Source organism: Phodopus roborovskii, unplaced genomic scaffold, assembly GCF_943737965.1.
Source record: "Phodopus roborovskii unplaced genomic scaffold, PHOROB, whole genome shotgun sequence".
NCBI lineage: Eukaryota > Metazoa > Chordata > Mammalia > Rodentia > Cricetidae > Phodopus > Phodopus roborovskii.
In genome coordinates this window covers 11,657,333-11,678,214 of record NW_026126636.1, presented here as the reverse complement: position 1 = coordinate 11,678,214, position 20,882 = coordinate 11,657,333, and the positions used below count along the sequence as shown (strand labels likewise).

At 48.2% G+C, this 20,882-nt stretch overlaps 1 protein-coding gene across 1 annotated transcript; it reads right to left on the bottom strand.

Annotated features, from left to right (window-relative positions):
- Positions 1–10,388: 10,388 nt before the first annotated feature.
- Positions 10,389–20,853, bottom strand: C5ar2 (complement C5a receptor 2). The gene is made up of 2 exons (XM_051207474.1): positions 20,707–20,853; positions 10,389–13,268 (listed from the first exon to the last, which is right to left on the bottom strand). The coding sequence occupies exon 2, from the start codon at positions 13,251–13,253 to the stop codon at positions 12,225–12,227; it is 1,029 nt and encodes a 342-aa protein (XP_051063431.1). The 5' UTR covers positions 13,254–13,268; positions 20,707–20,853; the 3' UTR covers positions 10,389–12,224.
- Between the last annotated feature and the right edge of the window lie 29 nt (positions 20,854–20,882).

Below are 20,882 nucleotides of genomic sequence, written 5' to 3'. Positions count from 1 at the left end.
ATCTGAATGTGATCATTTACCATGAGCAAATAAATTTATTTGAAGTGGTTTTCTTCATGTACAAAATGGGGGCAAAAGCCATCAAATATCACAACACTGGCAAAGAAGCCAAAGAGAAACTATTACTCAAATTCAAAGCTTCCTCCCCAGAGTAAGAGATCCCAAAAGTTGGAAAACATCAAAGATACAGTAGCATCCAATCTTCCGGGGAAGGAATTTACACAAAAGGCCACAAATCATCTCCCGGTGGATTAGCAAGTTCACCAACTCAGCCTTCAGTCTCAGAGCCCAGAGGTTTGCTTTATGCAGCCATGGGGGTAGGGGGGTGGGGGACTCAGTTCAATCCTAGGAACTATTGAAGCTACATTTTAGTTTCCGGTGAGGAAGACCTTATGACGTGACAGGGTTGACTCCCCTAGACACAGCAAACTTTTTTTTTTTTTTTTTTTTTTTTTTTTTTTTTCTTGAAACAGGGTTTCTCTGTGTAGTTTTGGAGCCTGTCCTGGAACTGGCTCTGTAGACCAGGCTGGCCTCCAGATATCCGCCTGCCTCTGCCTTCTGATGCTGGGACTAAGGACGTGAGTCACCACCGCTGGGTAAGTATATCAGTTCTGAGTAAACACTGAAGCTGGGCGATGACAGGACTTCTTCAAGAACTCCTATTCTAGAAGGGAACCAGACAAGGCTTTGGAAAGCCACTAGAACATGGAGCTAGTGATCCTCAGAGAAAGATAGGGACAGTGTGAAGGCTCCTTTTAGGCAACAAACTGCCTATGCATACTAGGCCCAGCATCAGCATCCCATGCCTACCAAGGAGGGCTCTATTCTTCCAAATCATTCGATTTGGCTTTTGTTTGACACAGGGATCTCATACAGCGCAGGATGACCTTGAACTCTCTACACAGGTATGACATCATTGAGTTTCCATCATCCAAGTGCTGGCATTGCAGGTAAGCCCCTCCATACTTCAGACAGGGTATGGCTTCTGGACACAGATTTGCCATTGTAGCCCAGACTGGAATAAAACTCAGCCTCCAAAGTGATGGGATCACAGGTGTGCACCACCATACCTGGTTCCTCTTAGGCTTCTAGATTACCTGGATCTTCCATTTTCTTTATAAATATGTCTCTAACCATCTCTTGATCCTTTGGACTACTTCTAGGCTCATGTCCCTTCCTGGGGTTGTTTCTCTCGCTCTCCATCTCCAGACCTCAGCCTTTTTCTCAGTCCATCTAACCACCATTATCATACTTCTTTTTTCTACAAGTACAAGGTTACAGGCATGAGCAATCCATGCCCTCAAATGCAAGTCATTCTTTCCTTTTTTTGTTTGTTTGTTTGTTTTTCCAGACAGGGTTTCTCTGTATTGCTTTGGAGGCTGTCCTGGAACTCACTCTGTAGACCAGGCTGGCTTCGAACGCACAGAGATCCACCTGCCTCTGCCTCCCGAGTGCACCACCACCGGCCTGGCTAACTTTCTTCTTTTCTTAAGCTTCATTTACTTTTGGAGACAACAGCCTTCCTATGTAGTCTGGGTTGGCCTTTAACTCGCAATCCTCCGTTTGTCTACAACACTGCACTCAATGCTTTTATCTCCCAGTGGTCTCTTTCTCTCTCTCTCTGTGTGTGTGTGTGTGTGTGTGTGTGTGTGTGTGTGGTCTCAACCACGCATGTACACATTTATGTTCACTTTCCCACAACATTCAGGAAACGCCACTCCCACTCTGTTTAACTGAGCGAAATAAGCAACGGGGGTTGGAGGGTGAACTTGGGGCGCACGTCTCCCTTCTCGCCACTCTCCGTCCGTCACCCCCACCTTGGAAAAGGCTGTCGCGGCCTCCACGTTGCCCTGAGCTCTCAGCACCATGCACTCTCTCTCCAGTCGGCTCCCGGCGCCCTTGGGGGCCTCACCCGGAGCCCCCCCCCCCGCCGTCACCATCCATCACCCTGGCCCTTCTCCTCCTCTCCGTGCTCCCCAGCGCCGGGGCTCCGGCTTCTCGCTCAGGCTCGCACACCGCACACGCCCGGGGCTCCGCTCCTCTCAACCCCCAAACGCGCCCCGCAGCCGCCACGCACGCACGCACGCACGCACGCCCCGCCCCTTACCTCAGACCCCGCGGAGGACGCCGCAACTTCCGGTCCTAAGCGATCTGCGCCTGCGCAGACCGCGACAGCGCGACCTCGCATCTCAGTGCAAAGGAGCCAATAGGGAGCGAGGGAGGGCCAATGGCCGCGCTGCGCCTGCGTACAAAGAGCTCATGCGGCGCCTCGCTTCAGGCAGCGTCCTGGGCGGGTTGGCGCCCTCTAGAGGCCGGAGGAGAGGCTACAGGCCAGTGCCCGGCTCTGCTTACCCCCCCCCTCCCCACAGCTTGTTTTTGCACAGCTAGCGAAGGAGCGTTATTAAAACGGCCCAGTGGCGCGACGTGGTCGTGAACGCCTCTAATTCCAGCACTTGGTAGGCAAAGGCAGGAGGAGCACTGTGAGTTGAAGGGCCGGCCTGGACTACCATACATAGTGGGTTCCAGGTCATCCAGGGCTGCATACTGAGACTGTCTAAAAAATTAAGTTAATAAAACATTCATGTGATCACTCTATCAATATAACTCACTAATAAGAAGTCAGATCCGACCCCAGCACCCTGAAGTCAGGGGCCAGTCTGTGCTGGTCGGTCTTGTGTCCCTCAAAGCCTACCTGCTACAGAGCCACAAATGTTGAATTAATGACTAAGTGGGTGAGAAAAGACTCCAGAGAAAACTACTCAGTACTCAGAGAGAGAGAGAGAGAGAGAGAGAGAGAGAGAGAGAGAGAGAGAGAGAGAGAGAGAGAGAGAGAGAGAGAAAGTAAAGTTAAAGAAACCCCCCACTTGAAGGACAGTCTGACCTGGAAAGCTAACTCAGACCAATATCAGTTCCTTGGAATTTGCTAACTTCCCCTCACAAGGCCCTGAGATAACAAGATACCAAGAATTCACACTGCCCCTCCTTTCAGTGGTCAGCAGGTGGTGAATAGGGTCCTTAGGAAACAAAGAGATAGCTGCACCTCCGGTTTGCCCAGACAAGATTAATTAGCACACCCTGAGGCCCTAAGGTCTGTTGACCCTAATAGCGAGACCATTTGGCCTCAAAGGGTCAAGTACTCAATGAACAGAGGGTCCCACCCCCTCCCTAAGCTTGTGGGTTTTGCCTTTAAAAACTCCTGTGCCCAGGGGATGGGGCTTCTCTCTAGGCTGTGTGCTGGAGGAGCCCGTTTGCCCAAACGTTTCCTGTTCATTAAAACCTCTTGTGTGTTGCCAGCAACTGGACTAGACATTGCATTCTTGGGGGTACCGACCAAAATTGGGAGACTCCTCATTCTGAGGGTCTTACGATACACACAAACACTACATACATACATACATACATACATACGTGTGTGTGTGTGTGTGTGTGTGTGTTGTGCCAGGTTCACAGAACTCCAGACCAACCCAAGTAGTCAGACGATTCCGATGCACCACTCCACGGTGGGGGAATGAGATGCTAACCAGCCATAAAGGGAAGCTTTTAAAGAGGCAGACCACAAGGTTGAAGGCCACAAACTCCAGTTACCATGGTTACTTAAGGTCATACAAAGTACAGAGTAAAGCACTAAATATATATATATATATATATATATATATATATATATATGAAGATACATTTGAGAAAGATAAGACAGGGCATGGGGTTGCAGGGTTACCGGGTCACAGGGTCTGTCAGGTATTCCCTGGGATCTTTACAACCATCAGGGGACCTTTATGACCAGCAATTAGCAGACATAGGAATGTTTGGCAGAAATGGTGGACAGTCACCTCCCCTTCTCTGAGAGGGGGCTCAGGTGCCAGCCATGGCACTCCTGATTTAAGGGGTTAAATGTTCCTTTACCATTGGAAGTTCCCTTTCTCTGTATAGGTTTAGGGCCCAAGTGTTTAAACTTTTATTAATTTTAATTTTTGGTCCATCATATCAGGCAGGTGGATCTCTAAGTTCAAAGCCAGTCTGGTCTACAGAGTAAGTTCCAAGACAGCCAGGGCAACTCTGTCTGGAAAAACGGCTTAATATAAACCCAGCAGAGGATGTGGTTCAGCTTTTGCAATTTTTTCCCCTCTTCTATCAACACTTCCCCTTCAGGCCTCTCCATGTGTCTCACTTTTTGTTTGTTTGTTTGTTTGTTTTCCACTCAAATATTCTTTTACTGAAGCTATTGTGTCTGACCTTGCTTCTGCAAGCAACATCCCTTCACACCATCTTTTCCTCTTTGTGTTTCTCCAAATAGCAGGCAATACTGCTTAATATTTTATTTATTCATTTATTAGTGTATTTCAGACAAGAACTTTCTATTTTGGCCAGGCTCCAACTCATGATCTTCCTACGTTGGGATAATGGGTGTGCTTCGCCATGTCCCGTTTACTCTTATTTTTTTGACTATCTCTGTGTCCTCTAGTAAGATGTGAGCTCCCTAAGAGCAGAATCCAGAGTCTCCTCCGAGCATAGAAGTAACCCCAGACTCTAAGGCTGTAGGCGTCCAAGGGTAGTACTACCCTAAGGATAAAGGAGGAGAGTTTGGAAGTATATAATCAAAATTAAGATCTACCCATTTACTGACGAAGCAAAAAGTTTATGCATTTTTTTTTGAGACAGGGTCTCATGTAGCCTAGGCTAGCTTTCACTATGTAGCCAAAAATGACCTCCTGCCTCCACCTTCTAAGCTCTGGTCTTACAGGCGTGTATCAACACGTGCAGTTTAGTTTGGTGCCCAGGATCCATTCCAAGTCCTCTTGTAAACTAGGCAAACAAATGAGGAATACCAAAGGAGGCTCCTGTGACCGGATGGAGAAGAGGAAACCACCTGGCAGTAAGACAGAGAAAGGGGTGGGGCGGGGGGACCATAGACACGAAGACAAGGCAATACGACAAGGACTTTGCCTTGTGAACTGAGGTGGAAGGGAGCCATGGAAGGACTTCGAGCAGAGGACTTTAGATAGGAACTGGTGCTCGCAAGAGAAGCAGACAGTATCAGGCAACTGTATTAGGGTTCTCTAAAGTAGCAGAACTTACAGAGCGAATCTCTCTTTCTATAGTATCTATAGGAAGGGGATTTATTGCCCTTCCCTGATAATGAGATTGATGACCGCACATGCCAACCTAGAGCCTTCATCCAGTAGCTGATGCAAGCAGAAGCAGACACCCACAGCTAAACACTGAGCCAAACTCCTGGAATCCAGTTGCAGAGAGGAAGGAGTGATAAGCAAAGGGGTCAAGACCAGGCTGAAGAAACCCACAGAAACTGCTGACCTCAACAAGGGGGAGCTCATGGACTCCAGTCTGAAATCTTGGAAACCAGCATAGGACCGACCCAGACTCCCTGAATGTGGGTGTCAGTTAGGAGGACTGGGCAGGCTATGGGGCCTCTGGTAGTGGATCAGTATTCATCTCTAGTATACGAATGGACTTTGGGATCCCATTCCACATACAGGGATACTCTCTCAGCCTAGACACATGGGGAAGGGCCTAAGCACTGCTCCAAATGATATGACAGACTTTGAAGACTCCTCATGGGAGGCCTCACTCTCCCTGGGGAGCAGAAAGGCGATGGGCTGAAGTTTGGTGAGGGAGACAGGGGAGGGCAGGAGGGTGCGGGAACTGGAATTGACATGTAAACCAACCTTGTTCCAAATTTAAATTTAAAAAAATATCAAAAAAAAAAGAAAGAAAAAAGAGTAATAAAAAAAAAAAAGACAGGGAATTTATTAGAGTAACTTACAGGCTATGGTCCAGCTAATCCAACAATGGCTGGCTATGATTGGAAAGTCTAAGAATCTGGAAGTTGCTCAATCCACAATGCTGGATATATGTCTTCAGTATATGCTGGAATCCCGGAGAAGTAGACTCTAATTCCAGTGAAGGGATGGACTTGCAAGGAGAGAGAAGGCAAAGAGCAAAAACTTCCTTCTTTCGTGTCCGTATATAGGCTTCTAGCAGGAGGTGTGGGGCAAATTAAAGGCGCGCCTTCCTGCCTCAGGATCCAGATTTAAGGTAAGAGTGTACCCTCTTCACAGTCCAGATCAAGGCTGGACTGTGATGGTGTACACCTTTAATACCAGCACTCAGAAGACAAAGACAGGTAGCCAGTCTACAGAGAGAGTTCCAGGACAGCCAGGGCTACACGGAGAAACCCTGTCTCAATTAATTAGTTAATCTAGATTGAAGGTGTTATGATAAAGCACAAGGAGAACCTTGGTGTATTTCATGGCAGGCGAGGGTGCCGAGGCTGAGGGACAAACACGCCAGAGCTTAGTGATAAGTGTTATTAGAAAGGGAAGAGGGGGGAAGGAAAGAGAACAGAGACACAGAGACAGAGACAGGACAGAAGGGAAGACGGAGACAGGAAAAGTCCTGTCTGCCCCAAGGGAACAGTGGGAAAGAGAGTAGAAAAAGAGCGCAAGTGGGCGGGGTCTGTCTTTTAAAGGGTCCTTTGCACCTGCGTGCAGACTATGCAACCATGGAATCCTGGGCTGACCAGGGCACTGCCTGAGTGCATTCTCCCAGGTGACAGGGGCAGGCCAGCGTAATGCCTGAATCCTTACAGAAGCCATGTGTCTTCCCATCTTGAATATAGACGGGAAGTGGATCTACCCACTGCAAACCAATCAAAATAAAGTCCGAGAATAGAAGACGCCAGCCAGGTGTTCTCTGGTAAGATAAGACCATGTGCAGAAATACATTGATTATTGTTATGGGTTAATAATTAAGACAGAGCTAGCCAATAAGAAGCCCTAGTCATCTGCCAACAGCTTTATAAATAATATAGCATTCGTTTGGGGCTGACATGGCTGTGGAACCCAGCTGGGAGGAAGAACCATCCGTAACAGATGGCTTGGTTGAGAATGATCCGTATAAACTCAAGTATTTGCATCAAACTCTTCGGAAAGGGTTAGAAAGTATGGCTTTGTTGGAAAAGGTATGTCACTGGGGGAGGGACTTGAGCTTTTAAAAAGCCCACACCAACCCTAGTGTGTGTGTGTGTGTGTGTGTGTGTGTGTGTGTGTGTGTCTGTGCGCGCGCGTGCACGTGTCTGTCTGTCTGTCTCTCTCCCTCTCTCCGCCAGTGGATCAGTATGTAAAGCTCTTAACTACTGCTCCAACACCATGCTTATCTGCTTTCTGCCTTGAACCCTTCAAAACTGTAAGCAAGCGCACGATTAAACGTTTTCTTTTATATGAGTTGCCTTGGATGTGGTGTCTCTTCTCAGCGATAGAAGTAACTAAGGCACTGGGGTGGCAGTGGCACATGCCTTTGGTCCCAGCACATGGGAGACTGAGACCGGTCTGGTCTACAGAGTGAGTTCCAGAACAGTCCAGCCTACACAGAAAAAAAAAAGGGGGGGGGGCAAAGAGTTGGAAACTCAAAGTTGTTCTCAGTGCCAATAAAGTTTTAGGCCAGTCTGGCCTACATAAGACCTTGTCTCAAAAAAAGGTTTGTTTGTTTGTTTGTTTGTTTTTGGAGCATCTTGGATTTTGTATTTTCACGGGAAGTATTTGTGACTTTCTGTTGCTATGAAAGAAACACCATGGTCAGAAGCAACTTATGGAAGAGGAGTTTATTTTGGCTTGAGATTGAAACCAAGTGTTTGGGATGGTGAGAGAGGCATGTCAGCTGGCAGCCAGAGTAGAAGATGGGAGCTCACATCTTCAATGACAAATAAAGCACAGCTACAGACTCTCCGAGCTGCAGGCGGTGATGGACTTCCTCCAGCAAGGTACCACCTCCTAAAAGTTCCATAGACTCCCCAAACAGCATCACCAACTGAGCATCGGGTGTTCAAGTAACTGTACCTATGGGGGACGTATTTTTCAAACCTCCAGACCAGATAGGGATGAATGTTTGGTGAAAGTTTAGACGTTAGTATCAAACATTTGGAAAACAAGGAGCCAACACCCACATCAGGCAGTTCACAACCACCTGTAACACCAGATCTAGGGTATTGTTACCCTCTTCTAGCCTCCAAAGGCACCACATGAGTGCCCACACACACACACACACACACACACACACACACACGTAAAAAAAAATAAAAAAACAACTCTTATAGGAGCCAAATTGACATAGTCATAAAAAAAACAGAATAAACAATAAACTAAGCAATTTTTTAGTCTTTCAAATAACTACTTTTTTCCCACTTTATATACCTTTGAGATGGGATTTCTCTGTGTAACCCTGGCTACCGTGGAGCTCACTCTGTAGACCAGGCTGGCCTTGAACTCACAGAGATTCACCTGCCTCTGCCTCCTGAGTGCTGGGGTCAAAGGCGTGCACCACCAATGCCCGGTGCAAGCTACATTTTTTAAAAAAAGAAAAATGAAGGAAACAAATGCAAATCTGTAGTTAGAAGGAAGCTGCTGCCCACCGAAAACAGTATTTCATGGCAAGCAGTTCTTGGAAAATCACTGAGATGTGATTCACGGGAAAGGAAATCACTGTTTTTCTGTAAAGAAATTGGCGGAAGCCAGATGTGACAGTGTGAGCATATGACCCCTGTACTTACTCGAGAGGTTGGAGGAGGAGCCCTTCCGGGAGTCTGCAGGCCAGCCTGGGCTACAGAGAGAGCGCAACGCTGTCTCAGAAAACACAGATTTTCAAAACCACACAAATAGGGGCACAAGATGGTTTTGTGTGTACAATATTTGCCACACAAACAGGATGACTTCAGTATGAGTCTCCAGACCCAATGTAAGAAGCCAGGCATCATCTCACACACCATCAATCCCAGCACTGAGAAGGCAGAGGCAGGAGGATCCCCCCTGCTTAAGCATTCTTACTGAAATCATTGAGTCCCAAGTTCATGGAGAGACAGGGTCAAACAGTAAGGCAGAGGGCTGGCAAGATGGCTCATCAAGTAATTGCAGCCAAACCTGACAACCTAAATTCAATCCCTGAGACCCACAGAATGGAAGAACAGAACCAGCTCCTGGAAGCTGCACTTTAGGCACTACTTTGCGTGGGGAGCATCTCTCTCTCTCTCTCTCTCTCTCTCTCTATCTCTCTCTCTCTATCTATCTATCTCTCTCTCTCTCTCTCTCACACACACACACACACATACACACACACACACTGATAAATATAAAAATCTCCAAGGAGGGCTGGAGAGATGGCTCAGTGATTAAGGGCACTGGCTGCTCTTCTAGAGGACCCAGGTTCAATTCCCAGCACCCACATGGCAGCTCACAACTGTCTGTAACTCCAGTTCCAGGGGATCCCACACCTCACACAGATATATATGTAGGCAGAACAATGATGTACGTAAAATTTTCTTAAAGATTTTTTTGTTACTTTTGTTATTTTGTCTTTTTTTTTTTTTCCTGGATCTGAGGATTGAACCCAAGATCTCGTGCTTGCTAGGCAAATGCTCAACCACTGAGCTACATCCTCAAACCCAAGACTTTCTTTTTTTTTTTTTTTGGTAAGGTAAAGAATGATATAGAGGAAAACACACAATGTAACCCTCCACCCTCCTTTATACACACCCATGCTTGCATGAAGACTTAACACCTACACATAAAAAGAAATTGTGCCAGACCATGGTGGTATACGCCTTTAATCCTGGCACTCAGGAGGCAGAGGCAGGCAGCTCTCTGTGAGTTCGAGACCAGAATGGTCTGCAAGACAGGCTCCAAAGCCACAGAGAAACCCTGTCTCAGGAAGCTGCATCGAAGAATGCCTGCCCCAGCATGGCTACAGCTTATGAAGGTGAGACACTTGGAACTCTGTGCATAGCTCACAAACAGCACCACAGCTCAGAGAGGTCTGTTCTCCTCAGCTCCGATAATCCTGGCGTCCTACTTAAGTTTTACTGTGAACTTGACACAATATGGAGTCCTCTGCAAAGAGGGAACCTCAATCGAATAATTGCCTCCTTCAAATTGGCCTGTGTCTATGTCTGTGCGAGATTGCTTTGGTCAATGTCAGAGGGCTGAGCCGGCTGTATATGGCACCATTCTTGAGCAGGTGGTCCTGGGGTATATAAGAAAGGTATCTGGGCATGAGCAAAGAGCTAGCAAGCAGGTAGTGTTTCCTCCATGATCCCTGTATTCCAGTTCCTGATAATGGATTATGATCTGAAAGTGTAATCAAAACACACTCTCTTCCCCTCTAAATTGCTTTTGGTCAGAGCGTTTTATTACAGCAGCAAGAAGAAGACTAGAACACTTGGGTAAGAAGGGACCGGTGTGTGTGCTCAGTCTCAGGAACATCCTGAGCCTTGTGAGTTGTTTACCCCCAACTCTTAAGGATTTACATCTCCTTTCAGTCTGGAGAAGTGATTACATAACAGTCTGGACAAGAGTGGGCTTACAATAAACAACAACCAATACCTTTAATATCAAGAGATTTTTTTAATGTATAATTGCACAGAAATACATTTAGAAGCTGTCATGAAATTTCTCCTTCATTTTTTTTTAAAGGCCAAAGAATTTAAATGGAAACTTTCAAAATATGTCTTATAAGAAAAAAAATGGAGAAAGGCCTTTCTGAAAAGGCTACCTGGTCCCAGTAAATTAACAGAAACTCTCTGAACTTTTCAGACAGGTGTATACATTGTTCAAGGTATACATTGTTCAAAGAGGTTTGGGGGTGGTGCTCAGTACAAGGACATCAGCCTAGAATCCCCCAGTGAGAAGGAAGCATGCTGGAAACATGTCTGAGCACTGGGCATCTGCCTGGAATCCCTGGCTGCCTAGCAGCCATGATCATGTGATCCTCAGGACCACTTGAATCAGGTGTGGTAATGCAGAGCTATAATCCTAACACTCAGGAGATGCTGAAGGTCGTCCTTAGCTTCATATCAAGTTCAAAGCCAGCCTGAGCTTCATGAGACCCTATCTCAAACAAATAAAGAAATATAACCAAGACCAAAACCAAACCCTACAGATTTGTGGAGGAGAATTTGCGGACACGGTATACCACAGGTGTTGAAATCCTGCAAACCTCAGGGAAGGGTGCGAATCGGCTCAAGATACAATGTATTCCTCTATTTTTTTTTAAATAAAATTGCTTAAGATCCTCAGAAACAAACTAACAGAAAATGACTCCCACACTAAGCCAGGGGATGGGAGAAGAGATAAGGCTGCAAATGCTGAGAGGCTGGTGAGAGGCGGGTAAAGGTTCTTGCAGCCAAGCCTGACAACTGGAGTTCAAGGCTTGGGACCAACGTGACACACACACAGATACACACACTAACCCTTCCCCTTCCTGGCACAGACAATAATTACACATAATACAAAATTTTAAAGACGCATTAAGTCCAGCTCTCATCTTTGTGGAATTTGTAGTTTATCTGGGCATTTGTGTTAAAGAGATTGTAAGGAAGGAGGAGATCTTGTCCCTGGGAGGAAGCCAGTCAGGAAGGGCTTCTTGGAGGAGGCACACAGGGGCAAGGCCTTTGCACTTGCTCTGTCTGTTTGGAATAGTTCGTCAGATTTAGGCGTGGATCCTCTCTCCGTTATTCAGATTTTGGCTCAGCCGTTACCTTTTTCTCAGGATGCTAGCTAGCCTGGCTGATCCAGGCTGACCGACCTCGTGTGTGCATGAGTGCATGTGTGTGCATGTGCGCGTGTGTGTAAGCCTAAGGGCAAGGTTGGATATCTTCATCTAGTTCTCCCCACCTGGAACTCGCTCTGTAGATCAGGATGGCCTAAAAGTCACAGAGACCCACCTGCCTCTGCCTCCCAAATGCTGCAGTTAAAGGTATCGTCCCCGTGCCCACTCCACTCTATTTTTTGAGACGGGGCCTCTCACTGTTGCTTGCTGACTGGGCTAGACAGGCTGGCCAGAGGACCCCCCCTCCAGGGACCACCTATCCCCTCAGTGCTGGGGTTATATGGGGTTATAGGTATGCTGGGGCTCCAGCGCCTACACCTCTTGTTCGTACAGCAGCGCCCTCTATAGGTTCTATGGGACATCTCCCCCTTGACGTATTCCATAATCCTTCAACGCGTCCTTCCTATCCGTCTTCGTCAGCAAAGTGCTCATTCCTGGGGGGCAGGAATTGGTTCTAGCCACTGCCACACCCGTCTATCAGGGCTTTGCAAAAGCCAGTGCACGATGAATGTTTATTGAATGAAGGACAAAAGCTGCCACTGAGCTCCTGGACCCAGGCATGCCTGAAGCTACACAGATTGTGAAATGGCCTAGGAAGTTCAAATCCCTCTTGGCTACACCGCCACCTCAGATGCCGCCTCATGGCTGGTGGATACCTTGCTCGTCACAGTTTCTTCATCCTGTGGATCCCTTAGGGCCCAGTGATATGCAGCCTGGAGTGACTGACAGAGCTGTTTCCTTCCGAAATACAAAAACATTATAGGATTGAGGGCGCTGTGAGCAAGGGCCAGGCCTGTAATCAGAGGCTCGGCAAACAAGACCCGCGCAAGAAGTAAGGAGAACGGCGCAGCCACTGCAATTATCACCCTCAGGATGTGGTAAGGGGTCCAGCAGATGAAAAACCCTACCACGACCGCTGTGCCCAGCGGCCAGTGACGTCGGGTCAACTGCCGTTGGAGGATGCTGTGGCAAATGGCCATGAACACCAATGGCCCCAGGAAGCCGAAGAGAAACCGAGCGGCAGTGATGGTGGCCTCTGCAGCTACCGAACCCCCGTAGTCAGTGCCACACACTAGCTGTGAGGGAAAGTGCTCCCGGCGAAGCTTACGGTAGACTGCGGAGGGCACCGTCAGCAGCAGGGCCAGCATCCAGGAAGAGACCTGGGCCAGCCGCACCCCGAGTGCCCGGTGATCAGCAGCCTTCCAGGAGGGCCTGAAAGCCAGTAGGAAGAGGTCAGCGCTGAGAGCAGTCAGGAGGAACACGCTGGCGTACATAGACAGAGCGGTCACTGAGGAAAGCAGCCAGCAGCCTGCTGCCCCGTATGGCCAGTGACCCTTTTGGGCGATGGGCACAGCCAGGAAGGGCAAAGACACACAGCAAAGCAAGTCAGCTACGGCCAGGTGCAGGAACCAAGAGGCCCCCAGCCTGTGGCGGGACTCTCTCCAGGTCACCCAAGCCGCCAAGGCGTTGCCTGGCACACCCACCAGGAATATGGCTGCATACAGCAGAAGCAGGAATATGATGTAGATGTCACTAGAGAAGCAATTGCCGGCTGGGCAGTCTACGGGGACATCCGGCAAGTCGTGGTAAAGTTCGAAATCATAGTCATAATCGTCTTCGTAGCCGATGGTATAATTCATCATCCTGGCCCCAGTCACCTGCAGGGACAGACAAGAGGACAAGTCAGTGGGAAAACTTCAAGAGCCTTGTTGTTCTGGGGCAGGGCTGGCCCAGGCGGCTCTGGACCAGGGCTGGCCTGGTGGCTCCCTACTAGAGAGACGGGTACGCTCCAGGGTGCCAGCATTCTGGGATGGTTATTGTCAACTGGCAACTTGACAGATTCTGGAAGCCTCTGGGAGATGGGGTTTATCGTTGATGTGGGGGGGGGGGGAGGACCTGGCTGGGATCCTGGACTATATGTATAGATGGAGGAAGAGGGCCAGCAAGATGGCTCAGCGAATGGAGGTGCTTGCCACCAAGCCTGATGACCTGAGTTCAATCCCTGAGACCCATATGGAGAAAGAGGAGAAACGGCTACAAAATGTTATCCTCTGACACACACACACTCTCACGCATACCAAAATAAAAACGCATATTTTTAAATGAGATAAAAATAAGTGGGGAAAGTTTCTGGGTAATGACATACATTCATCATGAATGTTTCCCTTTTCTTTTTTTTTTTTTTTTTTTTTTTTTTTTTTTTTTTTTTTTGTTTTGTTTTTTTGTTTTATTTTTCAAGACAGGGTTTCTCTGTGTAGCTTTGGAACCTATCCTGGAACTCACTCTATAGACCAGGCTAGCCTCGAACTCAGAGATCTGCCTGCCTCTGCCTCCCAAACGTTGGGATTTAAAAAAAAAAAAAAAAGTGTGTGCAACCACATCCAGCTGCCGAGTATTTTATCATAGGAAAAGGAACCGGAAAGAGAGAACTATCTCATTAGCATGTGGAATCCCAGAATATAAGAACAGGAAACTGAGCCTCCAGCAAGAGAACTTGAATTCCACAAATGCCGAGTCATGTACATCTTGAAATTCTAGTACATTAACCCTTTACACACCACAAAGTGCTGCGCTTGAAGCCAGGGCCTCATGCGTGCCAAGCAGGCGCTCTACCCACTGAGCCTCGAACTACTGAGCCTCACTGAATGCAGGGACTCAGGCATTATGCTGGCCCGCCCCTGTCACCTGGCAGAATGCACTCAGGCAGTGCCCTGGTCAGCCCAGGTGCAAAGGACCCCTTTAAAAGAAAGACCTCTGTCCACTTACGCTCCCTTTTCCACTCTCTTTCCTGCGCTGTCCCTTTGGGGCAGACAGAACTCTGTCCTGTCTCCCTCTTCCCTTCTGTCCTCTCTCTGTCTCTGTGTCTCTTTACCTCTGTTCTCTTTCCTTCCCCCTCCTCCCCTTTCTAATAAAACTTCTCACTAAGCTCTGTCTGTCTGGCGTGTGTGTCACCCTCATATGCTGGGAATCTGCCAAGGCTTTATTCCTAACACTCACTGGGGGATTCTAGGCAGGGGCTCCACCACTGAGCCACGCCCCAGCCCCTCACTGGGGGATTCTAGGCAGGGGCTCTACCACTGAGCCACACCCCAGCCCCTCACTGGGGGATTCTAGGCAGGGGCTCCACCACTGAGCCACGCCCCAGCCCCTCACTGGGGGATTCTGGGCAGGGGCTCCACCACTGAGCCACGCCCCCAGCCCCTCACTGGGGGATTCTGGGCAGGGGCTCCACCACTGAGCCACACCCCAGCCCCTCACTGGGGGATTCTGGGCAGGGCTCTACCACTGAGCCACGCCACCAGCCCCTCACTGGGGGATTCTAGGCAGGGGCTCTACCACTGAGCCACACCCCAGCCCCTCACTGGGGGATTCTAGGCAGGGCCTCTAAAACTGAACTACATTCCATCCTTGTATCTTGGAATTCTAGGATATCACAATCTTAGAACTCCAGCCTATCAGGATATGGGATTGCTGGAGCCCTAAACAATCCCTTAAGACACCAGAATCCTAGCTCACACCTATCTTGGGAGGCTAAGGTGCACCTGTAGAACCCCATGGCAGATTAGAACATATAGATCCTGAATGTCAATGTGTTGCAACACCAAGTTCTTGGAATTTCAAAAATTAAAACTTCAGCAAGAACAAAGCATGATGAAAAGTCAAAAAAGAAGAGGAGGAAGAGAAGAGGCCGGGCAGTGGTAGTGCATGCCTTTAATCTCAGCACTGGGGAGGCAGAGGCAGGCAGATCTCTGTGAGTTCAAGGCCAGCCTGGTCTACAGAGCGAGTTCCAGGACAGGCTCCAAAATTACACAGAGAAACCCTGTCTCGAAAAAAAAGAAAAAAATCCAAAAGGGGCGGGCAGAGAAAAAAAACACAGCATGGTAGCATGCTTGTGGGCTCAGTGAGTAAATACAGGAAAAATTCTTAAAATTAAAAAAAAAAAAAAAACCCACCCGGAAGAGTTGTTTCAATAGTATTAGCCTTGGGAATCCAGGAATAAAGGAATGTTGCATTCCCCATGGTTCCTGGGTACTTTCTGTCCTTTGGAAAGTTTTCATGTAGCTCAGGCTAGTTTCACATACGCTGGGTAGCCAAGAATGACTGTGAGGTCCTGGTCCTGTCTGTTTCCATTTCCTGAGTGTTAGATTTCAAGGGTGCACCACCACACCCAGCTCTCCAGCAATTTTGTTGTTATTCTGGGTGTCGATCCAAGGACTGAGGCACAGTCCAAAATCTGTTTCCTTGCAGCTGATGCGCCAATGGGGAAAGCCAAGAAGGAAGGTACAAACTAGAGATTTGCCAAATTTTCCAAAGCATAATAGAGGAAGACATCAAGGCCAGCCTTGGCTGCATAGTTAGAGGCCAGTCTAGGCTTCATGAGACCCCCACCTCAAAAAAAAAAAATGCTGTAGGGAAAAAACAATCCCAGAGAAGGAGGCTATTGGTGGAATTGCACACAGATGGTAAAGGGAAGGTAGCATTTGAGCAGAAACTGAAAGAATTAAGGGAGATGATGAGGCTGTAGAATAAGATAAACCGTGATGGCTGTGTCCAAAGAATAGTAAGGTCGTTGAGCTTACAGAGAGATGGGAGAACAAGCCAGGCAGATGGCATGCACCTGCAATCTAGGCACCTGGGACTCGAGGCAGGAAGGTAAGCTGTGAATTCCAAGCCAGCTGGGCTGGCTACATAGTGGCGGCTAGGACAGTCAGCGTTTTCATAGCAAAATGCTATCTCGGGTGGAGCACGGTTAGGCCTGCCTTCTTGTAACTGCAGCTCTTGGGAGGTGTAGGCAGGAGGATCAGGCGTTCAAAGCCACCCTAGGCCACACACTACAGGACACTGAACCAAAGGAGGAGGGGTGCTGGAGAGATGGCCCCATGATTCAGAGCACCGTTGCTCTTGTAGAGGACCCAGATTCTGGGCCAGCCCCTCTATGGCAGCTCACAAATGAGCCATCTATCCAGCTCCTACCCTAACCCCCCCTCCCCCCGTTTTTAAAACTGTTTTGTTGATGTTCTTTGTTTGGGGATTTCTTAGATTTATTTTTTTGATATGTGTCCTTTTCCTGCATGTGTGTACGTGCCCCGCATACATGCGTGCATGGCTGGAGTCCATGGGAGTCCTACCTGGTTCCACCCACATCTTTCTCTGGGACCCACCTCACCAGTTAGGTGGGATCTCAGAGTTAATGCATAAGAAACACAAAGAAGACACAGAGTGTCCTGGTGAGGGCACTCCCTGCGTGGGAGGGGACACTCAACCCTCCACGAGAGTGGCTGGAACCTGCAGCTCTCTCGCTCTCTCTCATCTGACTATTATGGGTTGCCTGGCACTGCCCAGAGCCTCAGTCAACACTGTCATAACAGGAAGGACATAGGGGAAGTTGAGACACTGCCAGCACTACCAGGTAGCCAGCTATGAGGTCAAGTCATTTTTCCCAGTATTTTCCCATCCTTAAAAGTAAACTGTATCTAGTTTTTAGAACTTCACTTGTCACCCCAGAACTCAGAGGCTGAGAGACAGGAGGAATGCCATGATTTTAAGGCCAACCTTCGATATAAGATCAGACCCTGTCTCAAAAAAAAAAAAAAAAAAAAAAAAAAGCAAAAGAAAAACATATCAAAAGAAAAAACCCTCAAAGCTCCGACAGCTGTGTGACCTGCAGCAAGTAGCCTAACCTCTCTGTGCCTCAGTCTATAAAAGGGAATAATCAAATAACCCACCTTGAAGAGCACTGAGGATATTCAATGTGCTCAACAGATCTGCTGTGGAGAACATGTCTGCCACAGTGCTGGTCCGAGGCAAGCATTAGTGTGCCTGAGTGTGTGTGTTATTAGCTGCTGCAATCACGCATCTATACAGCCTCTCTTCCCTTCTCCGACCCCACCCTGTACGGCTATTGCTGACAGCAACCCAGGGCAGTTTCTGTATTCAGACGCTATCAGCCTGTGGTATTTTCGTCTGAAAAGAGAGACGGGTGATTCCCGGCCTTATCTCTCTCTCTCTTTCTCTCTTGCTCTCTCTCTCTCTCTCTCTCTCTCACCCATCCCCACTTAACTCAGTGCTCTACCACTGAGCCGAGCCCTTCCAATTTCTTGAGACAGAGCGTCTCTTTGAACCTCTGGTTTGCCAGCTGGATCGACAGACAGGCCAGGAGGCACGAGAGACCTTCGAGGCACGAGAGACCTTCCTATCTACCCTCTGAAGCCGGGATTACAACGGACGCTGTACTCGGTGGCACTGGCGTCATTTTGGTTTGGTTTTTGTTTTGTTTTTGAGACAGGGTTTCTCTGTGTAGTCCTGGCTGTCCTGGAACTTGCTCTGTAGACTAGCTTGGCCTGGAACACAGAGATCTATCTGCCTGCCTCTGCCTCCCTACTGCGTCTTTTACAATAAATAAGTTATATTTGTTTGGTTCCATACACTATACATAAAATAGTATTGCCTCTGTGTGTGTGAGAGAGAGATAGACAGAGTATGTGCGTGTGAGAGAGTGTGTGTGAGAAAGTGTGTGTGTGTGAGTGTGTTGTGTGAGAGACAGAGTGTGTGTGTGTGCTTTTGTGTGTGAACAGACTTGCACAAGCATGCTTGCCCAGTACGGTTCACAGTGGAGGTCAGAGGACGCTTTGTGGGACTCAGTATTTCTCCTTGCACCAAGTGGGGTCCCAGGGTCAAATACCAGTTGTCAGGCTTGGCACCAAGTGCATTTACCTACTGAGTCATCTTGACCCCAAATTACTACTTTGTTCTGTTGTTGTTGTTGTTTTGTTTGAGATAGGGCCTTACTGTGTACCACTGGCTAGCCTGGAGTTTACTATAGACTCACTGGCCTCAAAGTCACAGAGATGTGCCTACCTCTGCCTCCTGAGTGCTGGGGTTAAAAGCTTGGTCTACAGTGCATGACTCGTTTTTAATGTTTATCCGTGAATACCTGCGTGTGTCTGTTTAAGTGTATGCCACATGTGTGCAGTTACCTGTGAAAACCAGGAGACAGAGTCAGATTCCCTAGAGCTGGAGTAACAGGTGGCCAAGAGTCACCTGATATGATTGATGGGCACTAGGAACGGAACTCGGGTCCTCTGAAAGGACAGTACAGCTCTTAACCACTGAGCAACCTCCTCAACCCCAAGTTGTGACTTGTAATCATAAACCAGGCATAGTGGCTCACACCTTTCATCTCAGTGCTCTGGAGGCAGAGGCAGGCAGATCTCTGTTAGGTCGAGGCCAGCCTGGTTTACAGAGCGAGTTCCAGGACAGCCAGGGCTACACAGAGAAACCCTGTCTTGAAGAAAAAACCCAAATAATATAATAATATACAAGCTGATGAGAAAAGAGAGGTCGGTGGGGGGGGGGGTGGATCTGAGCAAATATGTATATATATGTGTGTGTGTACATATATATGTATATATAATGTAATAATGAAACATGCTATATTTTATATACAAAAATATAACAAAATGGGATAACCTGGGCATGGGATACATTCCTGAAACCCCAGTATTTAGGAGACTGAGGCAGGAGGATTGCCATGAGCGTGAGGTCAATCTGATCTACATACCAAGTTCCAGGCCAGCTTAGGCTATACCATGAGACCTAGTCTCTGAAAACCAGAAAATGGGGCTGAGGACGAGACTCAGCTGGAAGAGTGTTTACCGGTCAGTACCACATAAACTGGACATGGTGACTCATCTCTATGACCTCAGCACTCAAGTTTGAGGCCAACTGGGCTACAGGAGTTCCTGTCTCAAGAAGAGAGAGACCTGATGTTCACTGTGTACATATTACATTTCAGAAGTGGCTGTGCGGACCATCCTGGACTTGGGGTTTATAATTACCCCAATTTCCCAGAACTTGGGCTCCACCCATATGGCCTCCAATGTGTTCCTGGCATCTAGAAAAGTGCTTGGAGTTCATATGGCATTTGGTGAGTCAAAGAAGAAATTAAGAAACCAAAACCTAAAGGAGGCTAAGCTGCTGCTTTGGGTCTGAGAGTGATGGATAAAACACTCGTCCCGCAAGCCTGCCGACCTGAGTTCGATTCCCGGCACATGCGTGACAGAAGGGAAGCTGAGATCTGTAAGTTGTCCTCTGGCTTCTCTGTGAAGGTTGTACAAATGCAGTATAGAAAGAAAGGCGCACACAAACGTTTTCCCCCCGAGACAGGGTTTCTCTGTGCAGCCCTGGCTTTCGCAGAACCCACTCTGTACACCAGGCTGGCCTCGAGGTGACAGATCCTCCTCCCTCCGTCCCTCAAGTGCTGGGGTGAATCACAGTGTGAGGCACCACCACCCATCTACACGCAAATTATTAGCAAAATAAAGAAAATATCTGAGGATCATAAAATACTTTTAAAGGAGAAATATACAAAAAATGTGGGGGAGTGCCTCTGTGTTAGAAACAAGAATCAGACTGGCAGTGCTCTTATTCTGGGAAATAGACTCAGGTAATGCTCCTGTGGAATGTGCCCAGTTTACAAGAAACCCCAGAGTTGCCTAGTGATGATCCCCACACACCTCTGTGCACGTTCGTAAGTTCACCTTTGACCTAAAGTGACCCGCGCTGTCCAGTGAAGCAGGAATGTGAGGGCTGCTCTCCAGACACACTGACTTTTGGAGGACTGGCCCCAATCTGGGGATCCCTAAGGGACAGTGTGTCCTACACTACAGAGTGTGACTGAACACTTACCTGCTTTATCGCACATGCTCTACTGGGCTGACCTAGCTAGTTCCATGTATGGGGGACTCTGACACGTTTTCCCAAGCTGTGATGATAATGTCTATCTGGGGGACTGAGGGTGTGGTAGAGTGCGGTTCGTCATGCGTGAAGTCCTGCGTTCTGTCCCAGGCACTCCATAAACTGTGTATGACAGCTCATGCCTGCCACCCCAGCATTCTGGAGGCAGGGAGGCAGGACAATCTGCCGCACAGAGTGAATCTGAGGTCAGCCTGGGTAACATGAGATCTTGCCTCAGAAAAAAAAATAATAAAATAAAATATCCATCTGGAATTCTCACTCCAAGATTTCAAAGCGAATGCTTCTAGGAAGCCATAGCCATAAAGCTCCTCTCACCCTCCCTCATAACTCCCTCCTTACCTTCTCTTCCAACTGGTCCCAAATTGGCCAAATGCCACTCACGAGCACAGCAGACAGGCCACAGCAGCTGCTGGGAGGCTCAGGGTCTCTTTCCAACAGAGACAGTTGTTGGCGAGTCTCAGCGATCTGACCTGAACCGTTCCCCTGGATCCCATGGGATTCTCGGAGGGTCCCCG

Bases quoted from the DNA above. Each gene is read 5' to 3' on its own strand.
- C5ar2 (XM_051207474.1), bottom strand. From the start codon at position 13,253: ATGATGAATTATACCATCGGCTACGAAGACGATTATGACTATGATTTC.